At 55.3% G+C, this 16,418-nt stretch overlaps 1 protein-coding gene across 1 annotated transcript in view; it reads left to right on the top strand.

The window, feature by feature from the left end:
- Window positions 1-1,083: 1,083 nt before the first annotated feature.
- The window catches only part of Frmd4b (FERM domain containing 4B), an 85,770-nt gene continuing 70,435 nt past the window's right edge, over window positions 1,084-16,418 (top strand). The window contains exons 1-3 of the mRNA XM_026392698.2: window positions 1,084-1,149; window positions 2,702-2,796; window positions 8,093-8,185. Of these exons, the coding sequence (XP_026248483.2) occupies window positions 1,084-1,149; window positions 2,702-2,796; window positions 8,093-8,185 (254 nt within the window). The remainder of the gene's footprint in view (window positions 1,150-2,701; window positions 2,797-8,092; window positions 8,186-16,418) is intronic.

Genomic DNA, 16,418 nt, shown 5'->3' on the forward strand with positions numbered 1-16,418 from the left:
GGGTATTTCTAGCGGTTTGTATGTATTGCTTTCTGGGTGGTCACACTCATCAGGAAGGTATGGAGGACTTCATTTGCAGAACAGTGTGTGCAGTATGATAATGCTAAAGCACAGCCCTTATATGAACACTCTTAAAATCTGTATCTGTACGTATCTGAAAATATACACAAAAGCAGTCCGTGAGGAGGTGTGATTCCCAAAGACACGGCGGTTCAGAGCAAGAGCTAGTCAAGGACGTGGCTTTCATTCTCTGTGTTATTGAAACATTTTCTGAACACTATCTCCCAGTACTGAAATTTTACAAGATGAAAAATCACATATCGTTGGAAATTTATATGTCACACTGCTTTTAACTATGTATCTTAGCTATAAGTGGAGATATATTAAAAAATATAATAAAAGGGGGGGGGCAAAAAAATTTTTTTTTGATACCAGGGATTGAACCCAAGGTGTTTAATCACTGAGCCACATCCCCATCTTTTTTTTTTTTTTTTTTTTTTTACTTTGAAACAGGGTCTTGCTAAATTGCTGAGGCTGGCTTTGAAATTTTGATCCTCCTGCCTCGGCCTCCTGAGTCACTGAAATGACAGGTGGATGCCACCCTGCCCAGCCAAAGGGGCATGATTTTAAAAATGGAGACTTTCCATTTTATCCTGAGTTTTAAAAATGGAGACTTTCCATTTTATCACGTGTTTCTCCTACTTATGCACATGCTGTATTTATGGGAAATGCCTTCAAATCGGAAGCATGCTCTATCTGAGAAACAAACCATGGATTCAGGGAGTCCGGCACCTTCACCTGGGAAGGACCTGTGCCTTCCGCAGTGTGACCTTGTGGGCATTGTTTGGGCTCCCCATACACTAATGCCATTTATTTTGACATTTTGAGTAGTCTTTGCTTTCCGTACTCTAATTTAAATCCAAGGTCAGGCTGGTGATAGATCTATTTCTGGCCCCGCCCACTGAGGGACAGAACACAGCCCCTCTCAGGCTGAGCACATCTCCTAAGCAGGAAGTGAGCAGCCAGTTTGAGGGTTTGCTGGCCAGCCCCACCTAACGCCACGCTGCCGTCTTGTCCCCACAGATGACCGAGGGCAGGCACTGCCAGGTGCACCTCCTGGATGACAGAAGGCTGGAGCTGCTGGTTCAGGTAGGCGCCTCCCCGCCCGGCGGTCCATCCCGACTCTGTCCTGAGCCTTGTTGTCTGCGTCCAGGTGGCTGGCTTATGTGTGCGGCCGAGCCAGGGACTGTGGGCTGACAGAGGGGCGGGGGGACGTGGCCTATAAAGCCATGGCCACCAGGGACAGAGGCTTGGAGACTCCTGGGCTCCAACGAGGTCTCTGGCACTCGGTGGCTGTGTGCCCTGAGCCAGTGTCTCGGCCTCTCTCAACTTCGGGCTGGTAAGTGGGAGCCACCGCACTCCCCTGAGGGCTGTCACGTGGTAAGGCCACGTCCTGCTGCTTGGCTTGGCACACCTTCCACGCGCAGCTGGGAACCAGGGTGAGGATGGCCCGGGCTGGCTCATGGACTCACAGCCAAACCAAGATAGACAACGTCAGCACTCCGTCAGTGACAGTGCTGTGACCATGCTGTCACAGCCCATGCCTGACTTCCTAGTCACCTGAGGCCCTGTCCACTTTCCTTCTCCAATAGCAATCGTCCAACCTCCACACCACGCTAGTGGCTCCACCCAGAATCTATCAAGTGCCACCTGTCCTGCCCCTTTCCTGTCCCACGCCCTTCGAGTCCAGCACCAGTCATGATGTGGACGTGGGTGGAGTCCACACCGCGCTGCCCTCCAGCAGAGCTAGAGCTACCCCCCAAGCCCATGGATCAGATCCGGCTTCTGGCGGGGTCTCCCTCTGTACACTCTGGTGATGATACTGAGTAGGAAGGGAGCGGTCACTCCATCCTCAAAAATAACAGCTCAGGCTTCAGGAACAGGCAGAACTGGATCAAATCCCCGTCCTTCCCAAGAGAGCGACACTCTGCCTCCGCTCGCTCACCTAAGGGGTGAAAATACAAAGCCCACCTCCTAGGCTGATGGTAAGGGTTGAAAGAGAAAAGGGATATTGTCAGAAATACCCAGGTGCTGCAAGAAATCAAACGCATGCTGGGAAGTGGGTCGGCCAGGGCAGGATATACTTCTGCAGAAGGGGGCGCCCCCAGAGGGGATCCAGCCAGCAAGCACATCTGGGAAGGCAGTCAGTCCATCAGCAGTTATCTCTAACAAAGCACTGCCCCTGCTCCTCGTGGGTGGAGTTCAGGAGATACAGTCTACTCGATTAGCTAATATAAAATTGGGGCGGGCACAGGAAAGAGCGACAGTTGTGATTGGATACCCGTTAGGGAATTTAAAAAGGGCTCCATTCTGACCTCATGGTTCCCTAAGTTAAGATGGCTCCATTCTGGCCTCATGGTTCCCTGACTTAAGATGGCTCCATTATAGATGTGGAACTCAAGTTCCAGTAAACGTGTTTAGCTTTGATAGAAAAGACAACGCAAATCTTACAACGGATGTGAGCTCAGCATAATGAGTGGTAATTGGCATTGTTGTTATTATTTGTTATTAGCCAATGCCAGCAGATATTTAAGAACCCAGAGGCTGAAGCTGCCCAGGACTATCCAGGGCTGAAGAGGATGGTACCAATGAGAGGGAGAAACTAACCAAACAGCTTCTGATCCGCTTTTTTTCTCGACAGCCCAAACTTCTGTCCAGAGAGCTGCTGGACCTGGTGGCTTCCCACTTCAACCTGAAGGAGAAGGAGTACTTTGGAATAACGTTCACAGACGACACGTAAGCCTCTCCGGGTTTTGTTTCTGACCTTTGCCCGGGCTGCCTGCTCGCGGTCAGTCGGGATGAAGGGCAGGGGAGAGAACCCAAGCCTTTGAGCATGTCCTACTTGGTTGAAGGACTCCTCGTGCAGGATTTCTTCCTAGACAAGGAATCATGGCCATTTCAAGAATTCAAAGCATCCTTCTGAGGGATTTGGGAATTCGTAGTCAAGTGTTGGTGGATTTTAATTGCTGTCTGCCTCTTCCCATCTCTGAGTACAGATGTACTTGTTCATGGAGGGAGAGAGAGGCACTAGATTGTCTTCCCTTGTATCATGGAAGTGAATTGGTTTTCTGGTATTGGTGGCAAGGAAGTTAAAAGGCGAAATAACAGTCACCTCAAAACTAGGTATATAGGCTGGGTGAGGTGGTGCGTGCCTGTGACCCCACGGCTGGGGAGGCTGAGGCAGGAGGACCGCAGGTTCACAACCAGCCTCCGAAACTGAGGAGACAGAAGAGGCTGTCTCAAAAGGAAATTAAAGGGGCCAGGGGTGTAGCTTAGTGGGCTCAATGGAACCCAAGTACCCCTGGGCTCAATCCCCGGTACCAGACGGCAGGCAGGCAGGCAGACGTGGGTCAATGTGGAACAGACTTTAACTGCAGCCTAGGTCCATTTTATGTTCCCTTTTCACTTTCGATCTTCTTTTTCCCTTGACTTCCCATTTTTTATACTAAGTTATCACATTACGGTGTGTGTGGGGGGGGACACTTTAAATCCCCTCTGAAATGAGGCAGGCACTGTAGGTAGAGTACACTGGTGGGAATCCCAGACTGTGTAAGCAAATGAACTTGGAATTACCAGTCCCTCTGTGTGTGTGTGTGTGTGTGTGTGTGTGTGTGTGCGCGTGTGTGCATGCACTGGGGCAACCTAGTTTGGCCCCGTCAGTGCTTCAGTGTTTTATTCACAAGGGAACGGTCTCAAAGAGCTACTTTGAACACCTTGAGGCCTCCACGGACTTCCTGCAGGGTCGGCTGGTGGCCTGGGACCTCCCACTCGGGGTTCAGCCAAGTCTAGGGAGAGCTGCTGGGCCTCCCCACCTCCGGGAGCCCGGGAAGAACTTGTTCAGCCTGTGTGCTCCCTCTGCTGGGCAAAGTAGGAAGTGCAGAGGTCCCTGGGCCTCGCACCCACTGGAAACCCAGAGCCGCTCACGGGAAGCAGAGGTGACAGATGGATGCAGGCACATAGGTGGCATCTGGATGTGACAGAGCAGCCGGCAGCCCCAGACCGAGCCACAGTACATAATGATGGAGTTACGCGGCACAGGCTGTGGTTGCCCCACGCACTGCCATTTAGGTGGGGGTCACGTAGAGGCGAGGCCGAAGGGCTGGAGGGCTTCATTGGCTTTGAGTGCCCCCCAGCCCCCAGCTGACCCCTTCTGGATCCCAAGGGGTCAGCTGCGAGCCACAGGACAAGGCCCTGTCCTGGGGAGTTCCTGTTGCCGTGGTGCTGTCTGGCAGGACCAGCACCCAGGTGGATGATGAGGAAGCTCCAGCAACTTCAAGCGCCGAGGAACATAGTGTGAGAGGTGGTGGCAGGAGAGGCAGGGGGCAGGGGGCCTGGATGGCTTCTAGGAGGGGACGGGGGCTGGAAAGTCAGAACCAGCTCTGCAAAGGCATTCCCAAAACAGCCAGTGCATAGGTCCTGGGGCAGCTCATTTTGTGGCTTATTTACTTATTTTTCTGGTTAGCTTTTTGAGAAAGAAAAAAGGTAGTATGGCAGGAGCAGAGATCTCAATGAGATGAGGCGTGTGAGGGCAGCTGTTTGGCTTTGGGGCCAAGGTCTCTCGTCTGTACCAGGAACCTCATCATCCTCTCTGTAGGGGGAGCGCCACAGGAGGCCCCGTGATAGGCTGCCGGCATGGGATCCTGTAGCACATCAAGGAGGCTGTGCACAGCCCGAGGCTCAGGCTCTGAAGGGCTACCGTCCTACCCTCAGCCATCACAGAGGGACTCTGCGCAGAGGCTGCAGGACGTCCTGGCCTCTCCAGGGAGGCACGCTGGGCGGTGCACTGTGTTTTTTTTCCTTCCTTCTTTTTATTCACCAGGCTGTGGACTGGACCTAGGGACACTCTGCTGCCAGGCTACATCCCTACTTTTTTAATTTTTTAAATTTTGAGACAGGGTCTCGCCCAGGCTGGCCTCCAACTTGCGATCCCCCCGAGTGCTGAGTTGCTGGGATTGCAGACCCCTCCCACAGCACCTGGGGCAGGTTGATGAGATGGAGGGGGAGGCCGGACCATCCCAGGCAAGAGTCGTCTGGGGGTGAACGCAGGGACATGGTCCCGAGCAGGGTGCACTTGCCCAGCGTGCAGACAGGGAGAGGAGCAGCCCGCAGCTGCACCCAGGGAGCACCCCAGGGTGCTGAGGATGCCTCACAGGGCGGGAACAGGATCTGTGACTGCAGTGTGGGGTTCCTCGGGCCCCAGGCTCACAGGGTGCTGGAGAAGAGGGACCCGGCCACTTGGAAGCTCAGCTGAACACCAGCCGGACAGAGACCAAGCAGCCTTCACACGTTAGAGCTTCCTAGACAGAAAAGCAGGCCCCAGGGCCGGCCCCGGCCTCGCCCTCTGTCCCCGCGTCCTATCTGCAGCCACTCCTGGGGAAGCATGGTCTGCGGGCCCCCTTCCTGTGCGGCCTGGGCTCCGGCAGTGGAGGCTCAGGCCTCTCAGGCCCTGGCTCCAGCGTGTCCTCCGGGTCCCGCTGCAGCACCGTGGGCTGGTGAATCACGCTGGGCAGGGGCCTGCCGGCTCTGGGGCTGCTTGTTTTCAGAGCTGGGCTTTGTGGTGGGCAGGGAAGAGCTGGCCACTTCCACCTTCCGGGGGAACACGCCCAGAAACCCGCTTCTGTCTGAGGGTGTCTCCTGGAGCGTCCTGGTCACAGGCCTGGCCCTGCAGCTTTGGTAAATATTTTTGGAAAGCGTTTTCTTTCTGCCCTCCCTGTCGCCCCCATAAACCGCTGCGTGGGGCCCCTCCCAGGACCGTCTGAGCCCATTTGCCAGCCCAGATGCCACATCAGCGGTGCCTTTGGTGAACGTCTTTAAATAGAATCGAAGGAGCATTTTGTCAGTAAACTGGCTGCTGTGTGCACCCAGTGCTCTGGCTCAGGGGAGATGGGCAGGCCGACTGCCCTGCGTGGTGGAAGGGTCCTGAGCCCAGACAGGCAAACACAGACCCTCAGAGGGAGGCCCCGTCCCCAGAGCCGGCCATGCAGGGCCGACTCCGCCACTAGAGGGCAGCCTGGCCCTCCGCACCCAGGGCAGTCCTTCCTCACCCTGGGAAAGGCTGAGTGAAGAGATGGCAGATGGACACAACCATGGCTTCTGGTCACTGTCCCTCAGCCATGCCTGAGACTGAAGGGATTCGGGTCAGAAGGACAGCACTGGGCTAGGGTTGCCCACCCACGAGGACTGGACGCACCTGTCTTTTTAAGTTGACTCGATTTCTTCTATTTGCTGATGGAAACTCTTGAAAAGGCAGGTTAGAAGCTGCACGTGACCCTACTGATAACCTCGGGGGGTGGAACTGGGGGTGCTCTTCATCTGTTCATTCTTCAAGATGTTTTCCAGTTGTTAGGATTACAAGGACACCTTAAAAATCTGATTTCTGACGTGCACTTTTAATTTTTTATTTTACATGACGTACACGTGACTTTTCATGGGAAAATGCCCGATGCCCTGGTGCTGGCCAGGCCCTGCGGACCCCCCACCGCAGCCCTCCCGCAGGGCGACAGCACCAGCCGTGGGCTCTGTCTCCCGGGCTGTGGCTTCCTCTGGACGTTGCGTGGCCTTCCACCTGTGCCTCCGTGGCTGGCCGGCTGGCCGTGTGTTGGTGGCACTATCCACCTGCGTCCCGCCCCCTGGCACGTAACTCCTGCAGGTTTGTGAGAACAGCGCTGCGTGTGAGCTGCTGCCCACAGGGAGGGGACCCAGGGCAACCCAGAGCCTGCTGCATCTGCCCTGAGAAAGGCGTTCAGACGTGATCTCACACGGCGTCGCGTGGGTTTTAGGAGGACACGAGATCAGCTCTGAAATTCGAGCGGGTCTTCCAATCACGGCATCCTCAACATGACAGGAGACAGTGTCAGAATCCCTGAGCCTCGGGCCTCTGTTTTGTTTTATTTCATTTCCTTACTCACAAAAGCTGTGGCTTACATTCTGCCTCTCACCTTATTTACCCACGGAAGGTTCTTCCAAGGAGATCTCGGACAGCTGTCGGCAGCCTTGGGGGTTGATCAAGGAAACAGTCACACTTTTGAAATGATGGTGTTTGCAGATGAATGGATGGAGCGGGAGAATGTCATGCTAAGCAACATGAGCCCGTCTCACAGAACCAAAGTCCGAGTGTTCTGTCTGACGCGCGCACACAGATGCGGATTCGCAGTCGGGGTGGGGTAGGGAAGAACAGAGGTGCTTTGCATTAGACAGGGAGGACTGGAGGGAGGGGAGGGGAGGGGAAGAAGGATGGGGGAATGAAGGGGACATCACTACGCTGTGTGCACATGACTACACGACAGGCGAGATTCTGCATCACGTACCACCAGAGGAATGAGAAGTTCTACTCCGTCTGTGTGGGAGGCGTCCAAGTGCATTCTGCTGTCGTGTGTAATTTTCCTACCTACTTAAAATGAACACAGCTTAGAAGTTTCTGGTTTTGTATTTTAGTTAGTTGCGATGCCCCCCAAGAAGGCCCATTATAGATTTTGCGGCAGTTCGACACCCTCCTGCACCATCAGCGTGTTCTTAAAAATTGGGTTTTGTGGGAACAACTGGAAAGGTCCCCAAATGGGAGGACTTAAACAGGCAATCCTCAGCCCCGGGCTCCCTGCGAGGTCACAATAGAGACCACTGTTATACCCTCTTGCTCTCTGTTTAGTATCGTGTCTTGCGGTTTCTTCTCAGTGCGTGAGTAACCGGGCTCCGCACCCCACCCGGCTCCTTTGTGCTGGGTTGTATTTCACTACGGTTCTAGATGCCCACTGTAGCCATCCCCTGTATGATATTTGAGCTATTTCTGGTCTTTTGCTATTAGCAATAACGCTACAGGGAGCGACTTTACACCTGGTCCACTTTTCAAATGCACAAGTTGACCCTGATCAGCTCCCTGGGCCAGAGCAGAGGGGTCCATGGTTTTCCAGCGCCGGCCCTTCACAGGGTGCCAGGGCTGCCCTCTGCCTTCAGTGCCCGCAGCTCCCCGTCAGCTTCCCAGCGCCCCATGTTGCCGAGACTTCCACTGACCCTTCTCCTCACTCTGCCCTCACAGGGGTCAGCAGAACTGGCTGCAGTTGGACCACCGAGTCCTGGACCATGATCTGCCCAAGAAGCCGGGCCCAGCCGCCTTGCAGTTTGCCGTCAGGTACGTACATGCCGCTGTGGCCAGCGGTTCCTGTCTTCTCTGCGTCTGTGTTTTGCTTTTGAACACTTCTGGTGGCCAGAGATGGTGAATAAAAAGAGGAGAGACCTATCAAGACACCTTCCAGAGGGGGTGTCCAAGGTGGAGGTCTCTCGGAGCTAGCAGGGCTACTTCCTTTGAAGAGACGGGGAGGCTCGCCTTCCTTCCTTCCCAAAGCTTCTCTGACACTGAGCCTCAGAGACATGAGTGGTGTGTCTGACAGCAGAAGCCTGTCTTCTCTTCAAGATCCTTTAGGATGCTTATCACTTGAAACACGGCAAACATTTGTTGTCACATTGCATGGTGGAGGGATGTGTTCTGAAGACCTGGAGACCACTGGATTTTTTAGTTTCTTGCCTTAATTGGAACAGAAGGTCCAGTGCAGACAAGTGCTCAGGGGAGGAACTGTCCGCAGAGCTCAGAGGTCTGAATTCTGTTTGCAAGCGAGACCTGGGGCTGACTCCCTGAGCTCTGCTCAGACACCGCCCTGGACTGGGCTGGAAATGGATGCACTTAACGAGTCGCGGTTCCTCACAGCCGGTCAGCCTGCAGGTGCTTTACCCTGAATCATTAACAACCCAAGATAAACAGAGTGGGGTAGGAAGTCACCCCCGAGTTCTTCTGTTCAGCTTAGGAAACAGAACGTCATGGTGGTGCCGCTCCCCCAAACCACGTTGGATGATTTGTTTTCCTGGTCTGAAGCCAAGTCTGATAAAATAAGTAAGTGAGTAGTTAGTCAGCGAAGGTGGTCATTTTCTCATCAGTCTAACCTGCTTCAGCTGCATCAACCTGGAGAACGGTCCTCTATCCTGACAGGGTGTTAATTTGGGGGTGGAACAAACGCACTCCATTTCATAATGGTGGAAGCGCTTTTTCCTTATCGTACTTATTTATTTATTCTACTAAATGATTTCACTCTAATGACCTGGGAAAATCACGCTGAACTTTTACAAAGACCTTTTTGTGTTTATTCAGTCTTTTTCCATGAGATCAACAAGTGTGAGAATAATCTATCCTCCCCGCCTTTTTAAAGAATATCTTTTTAAATATGATTTGCTGGTGATTGTCGGGGAGTTGTGGCTCCTCCAGCAGCGGATGCCATTGACAATCCCTAGTTGCTGGGTTTTTTGTTTTTTTTTTTTTCTTTTTCTTCCAAAGTCCAGTTGGGATTTTTCTCCTTACGGGAAGTTCTGTTGTGCTTTGTCTTTTCTTTCCTGTGTTGTGTGTGTGTGTGTGTGTGTGTGTGTGTGTGTGTGTGTGTGGTGCTGGGCAGAACCCAGGGCCTGGTGTGTGTGTGCCGGGCACAGGCTTTACCCCTGAGCCTCACCCAGCCCCTCGGAAGTCATATTTAAAACCCAGGAAGGAGGTGGTGGCATAGCATTGACCTTTGCAGGAACAAATCATCAGAGCAGCGTGAGTTTCCCGGAGAGGGCGTGGGGCGCATGCTCGCTGCCTGGAGGTGGAGGAGAGGGAAGGCCAGCAGCCAGCCAGAGATGACCGCTGCCCCTGGTCATGAAGCAGAGCCAGAGAACAGCCAACTCTCACTCCCGCACTGCGGGGCGAGCACCGTCCAGCACAAGAGGAATACGCTGTTTCGTAAAGAATCCCATGACTGCGCTCAACTTTTGGAACTCTGTGCGTACGCACAGCAGAGGGTCCAAGTTGTCCTTCCCTGGCCCCTCCACTTGGCCCCGCCATGGAGACAAACAGGACGAGTGGTTGGGGACTGTTTTCCTGCAGGAGACCTCTCCCTTGGCTCCCAGACCCCTGGTGTTTGCCCTCCTGTGATTCTGCTCTCCTGTCGCCTACCAGCACAGGGGCTGGTGCCGGTCACAGGTGTCAGGCAGCAGCGGGCACACGGGTGCTGCTTCTGGAGCGTGACATGGGGCGAAGGAAAGCACTATGTCTTTGGAGGACCTCGCGAGCTCCCTGGTTTTGTAGCCGTATTTCTCCCCGAGTTCTCGACAGCCGCTGTCCGGTCCACCTCAGGTCTGACCATCATCCGTGGGGCCGCTGAGTCTCTTCACCGGGGCCCTGGGATTCCAGAGGGGCCTGCGTCTTGTTCCAGAGCTCAGCACGTCCTCGAGTGCTATCTCAGGGGCTCCCACCATCGCCCCGCATGACTTCCCCCTTAATTGCCTGCATGTGGGGACACTGATCTAGATCTTCCCTTTTCACGGAGTGCATCCTCCCAACGAGATAATGAGATCATCATGGTCTGTGTTATTATTCCCATTAAATCGTGGTCGTCACTCCCCATTAAATTCATGATAAAGCAAAAGCCCACACCACAGACGTAGGCAGACCGACCGCAGGCACCGAGGGTCACGGGGTTCTGGGGCTCGCCAAGGTGGCTGTCACACAACCCCGGGAAGCAGGGTCCCCGTGAGGTTCTCCGTCCTCCCAAGCAGAGGAGACAGAAGAGACACCAACGGCCCCCGCAGGCTGCTTGTGGCCCCTGAAGCTAGAGCTGCAGCTGCCACTTGGTTCTGCTTTGAGGACCCTGTGTGAGATGGGTCACCCCGACACACTCTTGCATCAGGAGAGCGCTGTCACCTGCCCAGGAACAGGGAGCACGGAGCCCTCCGACCCAGGCCCAAGTGCCCGGCCACTGGGAAGCTAAGGCACACGAAGGGCTCCCCTCGGTGCCCGCCATCGCAAGGACGCGTGTCACTGCTGCTGTTAGTGCGGACGGTTAGAAATACCCAGGTGTCCACCGTGGAGGTGGACAGTGAGTTAGGGCACGTTCACAGCAAACGAGTCACTCAACCAAAGAGACGGGATGGAGAACGACCTGGTGTTTCAGAGTTCTTCAGAGGGACCGCCAGGGCATATGGAGTCATCGTGGGAAATTCTTCAAGCTGCAGTTACCCCCTCTCAGCCCCAGCCCCCCAGTCACCCAGGACCCTGGCCCACGTTCTGACACAGTGCCTGCTGGGGGGGGGGGCTTGTCCCCGGGACCCTCTCCCCACCCCTCCCCGTGTGAATCGACGACTGATAACATCCTTCACCTCTCTGGGACAACGACGTCTGGAAGACGCAGTCCCAGGCTGGGGGCTTCCCTTCTTCCTGACCCCTTTTGTCACGGGCTCCTGCGAGGCGCCCTGCCCGTGGGCAGGTGGACAGTGAGCCAGGCAGAGGCCCCCGCCTCGTAGTCAGCTCCTGGACACGGCCTTCCTTGGGTCTCTCGCATGAGGGGCTCCTCTGCCGTGTAGCTGCTGAGTTCCTACCACGGAGCTGGCCCTGTGCTTGACGCTGGGGACACAGGCGTGGTGACAAAGAGTGACCAAGCCCTGCTCTCCCTGTAGTCTCCAGGGAAGAGGCCGGCACTCACCCAGGTGTATGTGCAGGCTGTCTGAGGGAAGGGATTCCGGAAAACATACCTCGGGGAGGGGCCAGGGAGCCTCAGGGACGCCCAGGCTGCCACTGGGTCTCCGTGCTCCGACAGGCTTCTCAGAGAAGTTGGCGTTGGACAGAGACTCCGGGGGAGAAGAGGCCGGAGCTGTGCAGATCTCTGGGAGGGTTATTCCAGGCGGGGACGAGCCGGTGTGCAGGCTGCGTGGTAGGAACGTGTCTGCGTGTACAGCCCCTGGGCGTCCAGCGCCTGGAGAGATCCCTAAGAAGGAGGCATGTGCTGCCTGGCATCAGGCCTGTGAGTTGTGACCTGTGGTCAGCAATTCCCATTTCGCACAGCCTCCCGCTGGCTGCAGCCTTAGGGCAGAGTGGAGGGGTCCGGGACACCGTGAGATGAGCTGAGAAGCTTTTGCGACAGTCCAGGCCTGAGATGAGTCTAGAAGGAGTTGGTGCAAGGCCTTCTAGAAACGTAAGAAAACCCTGAGTCGTAGGGTGCACGCACAGAAACCCACCCTACAGCTGGCCCCCGAGACGCGGCCTCTCCCCTGACATGTGGCAGAAGCCCTGTGACAGGCACCGGCTGAGCACTTGACCTAACCGTCTCGTTTACTCCTGACCTGAACACTGAGCTCCTACAGATGCGAGGGGCAAGTCAGTCTCTGGCTCATGTCCCCTTGATGCTGGACACAGCTCTGACAGGGGCAGCTTCTGCAGGGAGAAAAGAAGCCAAGGCAGGATTCAGCCTCCCTCTCTGACTCAGCGCTAGGCCTTTGCCGTTCCTCCAGTTACAGAATCTCAAAGATCCATGCTCCGTGTGTGTGCAAGGGATATGTGCATAGACACCCCGTAATTTATTTATGGGCCTGAATTTATTTAGCCACCTCTCCATTTCCACGTGAGCCCAGACTCCCCCGGGTTCCTGGGGACTTCTCTGGGTGTTGTTATCTTCAGCGGAGAGTTATCTTTGGCAAACACATGGCCTCTTGGGTAATGCAGCCCAGATGTGAGCGTTTAAAAGCTTGATAGTGAATGACAAGCAGGCTTGAAATAGGAGTGCAAGGACTTGGCCTGACCTCATCGGAAACCTCCCGCTGCCCCGGAGCAGGGCAGCCAGGGGCCGCTGGGCTGGTACCACCCAGCTCCATCCCCGCAGGATCTGGGTTAACTCTTCTGAATGCCTCTTGCCTGTTTTCTTTTTGGTCTTCCTTCTCCCGAACTTTCCTCCTCCCCTTTCTAAGTCACCTTTGCTGTGTCCTAGGATGGTAGTGACTTGCCACTTGTCCTCGGTGGCTCAGAGCAGAGAACTCTCCACCGTGGAGGGGAATTTGAGGAGAAAATGTGAGGCAAGAAGTGCTCCTGCCTTGTCAAAAGAAGATTTTTTTTTTCAACTGCCATGTATCTATAACAGGTAGAGACTAGGGTGACAAGAAAAATTCAGTGACGTAGGCAGTCATGCTCCTGATAGGAGCGTGTGCACAGCGACACACACCTGTAGTCTCAGCAGCTCCAGAGGCTGAGGCAGGAGGATCACAAGTTCAAGGCCAGCCTCGCAGCAGCAACTTAGCCAGACCCTGTCTCAAAATTAAAAATAAAAAGGGCTGGGAGTGTAGCTCAGTGGTTAAGTAACCCCTGGGTTCAATCCCAGTGCCAAAAAAAAAAAAATTCTTGGTAGATTCCAGGTGAAGGAAGTGGACCACTGGGTAGTGCTACACGGCTCGATGGCACTTTTGCAAACTCTCTGCACATGTAGAAAGAAGTTTGAGATGTTAGCAAGAATCACTTTTGTTTTTTCTTCTTTGGCTTAATTTTTTTTTCTGCTAGAATAAAACAATTACTCGAGTAAATATTTCTGATTCAGCGTGAAAAGTAATAAAAGAAGAATGAGATGCCACGTTTGTGGCTGGGTAGTCACGAGTTATTCAGAGCTCTCAGGGAGTAGGAAATTTACAGGCACACTCAGACAGGGGAGTTCACCTTTTCAGGGGGAATGTGATTTAAAAGCCCAGAGAAATCCTGGATTCCTCCTGCAGGGGCCCTGGGAACCAGCCGGAGCTCCCCCGCGCTCCATCTGGGGGCTCCATCTGGGGATGCAGTCAGAGCCCCCCCGAATGTCCGTGAGAATGTCCAGGCTGCTGGCGAGCAGCCCCCGCCTGTGAGCGTCCACTCCTGGGGAGCTGGAGAGACACAGAGCCCCCGATCCTGACTCCAATTTCTCCTCACTGTGCTCCTTGGTCAGAAGGCAGAAACCGAGTGTGGAAAGGCGCGTGTGTGTGCCTGGGTGTGTCTCGGGCCATGAGGCAGGAAGCCTCAGGTGACCTAAGGATTCGTAATGGGGGGCAGGAGCAGGTAGAGGACAGGTTCTCCGGCGAGGCCTTCGGGCGGAGTGTCCGTGGCAGCAGGCCCTCCTTTGTGGTGGAGAGCCCTGCTGGGCTGCAGGGATTCCGCAGCACCCTCAGTGCCACCCACCGAGGCCAGGAACGGGCCGCAGCCTGACAGTCAAAGCCACCTTCACGGTGCTAGCCCCAGCCGGCCCCTGAGCCGTGCCTCGGTGCCCTTCTTGGTTGCAAGCCCAGCTCTTCTCAGCCACGTGGCTTTGGGCACCTCTGTACTGGGGCTGTTGGAGGAGCCCATGTGAGCGATGGAGCATTCATCATGAGCCACCAGGCTTGGGTCGGACCCATTCTCCTTTGTCCGGGGGGGAGGCCCTCAGCTCGGACCCCCATTATTCTCCATGCCCAACTGTCCCCTCCCTGAAGGACGGACCCCCCACGCCCATCCCCAGCCCTGCTCTGCTCTGGTGGCTCTGAAGAGGTGGGCCTTGGGATTCCCATGGCCTTGGCACCTCTGGCATGGACACTCCCACTCCTGGCCCTCACACCTGGGCCTGCCCCCTTCTACGGGGCTCAGAAAGCCTCCCAGGGGGAGAGGAGCCAGAGGGAAGGAGAGGTGGGCTTCTACAGGCTACCTGCAGGTGGCCCTTGGCTCTGAAGCCCAGGCAGGGAGAAGGGCTTTGCCGGCAGGGGACACGGAGCAGCAGGTAGTGCAGCTATTAGGAGTTCTCCAGGACTGCTGTCCACCCAGGGATGACAGGAACCGCTGGACTCCCAATGCTGGGGAGGGTGGACCGACCTGAATTGGCCTTCAGCCCCCGGTGTGCATCTGGAGACCCAGGATGGCTCTGGGGTGGAGCCCGATGAGTGATCAGCAGGTCTCCCTGCCCGGAGTGGGGATCAGGCCTGAGGCTGCAGGAGGTCCTGAGATGACCTGCAGGCTGGGGAACCCCAAGGAGGACTTTGTCAGGCCCCACAGACCTAGCAATGCCCCCAGGGCAGAGCATGGGCAGTTCTGCTGGGCTCAAAGGCCCAGAAGACCAAGAAATCCGCTCAGCCGGGGACCAGAGAAGTCCTACCTGGTGAGGAGAGTCCTGTTCTGTGTTGAGACAGATACTTTTGTAGCCTTTGCTTCCTTCAGACAAAGAGCCTAGGAAAGACACTTAGTTTCCATTCTGGATTTTACTGTTCACCTTTTAAAGAGGTTCCCAGCTGGGTCCATGCATTTTATCATAGTCCCACTGGTAGAGGGAGAAGGGTACACTGTCCGTCTCCACCAAGCGCGGGCTGCTCAACCGTGTGCCCCTCTAGGTTCCGCACATCGGAGACCCCGCTCGTTCCTCTGGGGCGTGGACCAGAGTAAGAGGAAGACAGAGCAGAGCAGCTGGCCCCAGCGCGGAGCCTGGGATCCACATGACTCTTCCCAGCTCGGTGGTAGTGACTTTGGCCTCCCGTAGGTACCAGGTGAACCTGTGGGCCACCTAAATCCAAGGACAGCCCGCCACATCAACTCCAGGGCCTGCTCTCTGACCGCCGTGTCCGGTCCTCTGGCTGACAGCCTGTCACCATCATGTCCCACTGATGGGCCGTCAGGTGAGCCATCAGGAAAGAGAGAAGATGCTCACGGGAGGAGCCGGAAAGGTGGCAGCAGAGCTTCTCGGAGCAGCTGCTCTTCCCCAGAAAGCATCCTTTGTGACGCTGTTTGAAGTTCAACTCCAAAACCTACGCCAGTCCAACACCTCTGGGTTCATTCCAAAGCTGAAAATTTAGCCCTGGGCATCAACGGAACGAAATCCTGGAGAAATCCCCTCTCCCCCTCCAGTGCATGTGAAGAAAGCAAACAGTGTGTTTTCAAAAAGGGCTGGAACAGACAGCCTTTATCCTGTGAGTCTGGGATGGTCCGTTGGCTTCCGTGAAGGAGCCCTGGGCACTGATGGGCCGCCGTCCTCGGCCCAGGCAGCCACGGTCCAGGTAGAGCAACCTGCACGGAAGGAGGAGACCCTGGTGACAGCCAGCTCTGCCTGGTGACAGCCACCTTGTGACAGTGCAGCACGTAGGATTGGGACTGTGGCTCAGGGGTAGAGCCCTCGCCTGGCACGTGTGAGGCCCTGGGTTCAGTCCTCAGCACCACATGTAAAGGCACAAAGTGAAAAATCCACTGGCAACTAAAATCTTTTAAAAAGAAAGAAAGTCCAGCACATTGTCCAGAAAAGATACCACTCCTGGCCTCATCCCCCCAGCCTGGACCTGTCTGTGTTCAGCAGACGCTGTGTCCTCCTGGCCTTCAGAGAGGCCAATCCCAGCACCTCCTCTGGTCTTTCTGACAGAAGCAACATCACAGGGTCTCCGTGGTGAGAACCAGCTCAGTTCCTACCTGTCCCAGGTGTCTCGTGGGGCCCCCCAGGTAGGCGTCACTGTCCTCCACCTTACAAGCCAGGGGACTCACTACCCTTCCTCAGTGACACCCAGTTCTAGATCCAGGGGAGAAAAGGCTTTGTGTGCGATTGCTGTTA

This window comes from Urocitellus parryii, chromosome 16, assembly GCF_045843805.1.
Source record: "Urocitellus parryii isolate mUroPar1 chromosome 16, mUroPar1.hap1, whole genome shotgun sequence".
In the NCBI taxonomy this organism is placed as follows: Eukaryota; Metazoa; Chordata; class Mammalia; order Rodentia; family Sciuridae; genus Urocitellus; species Urocitellus parryii.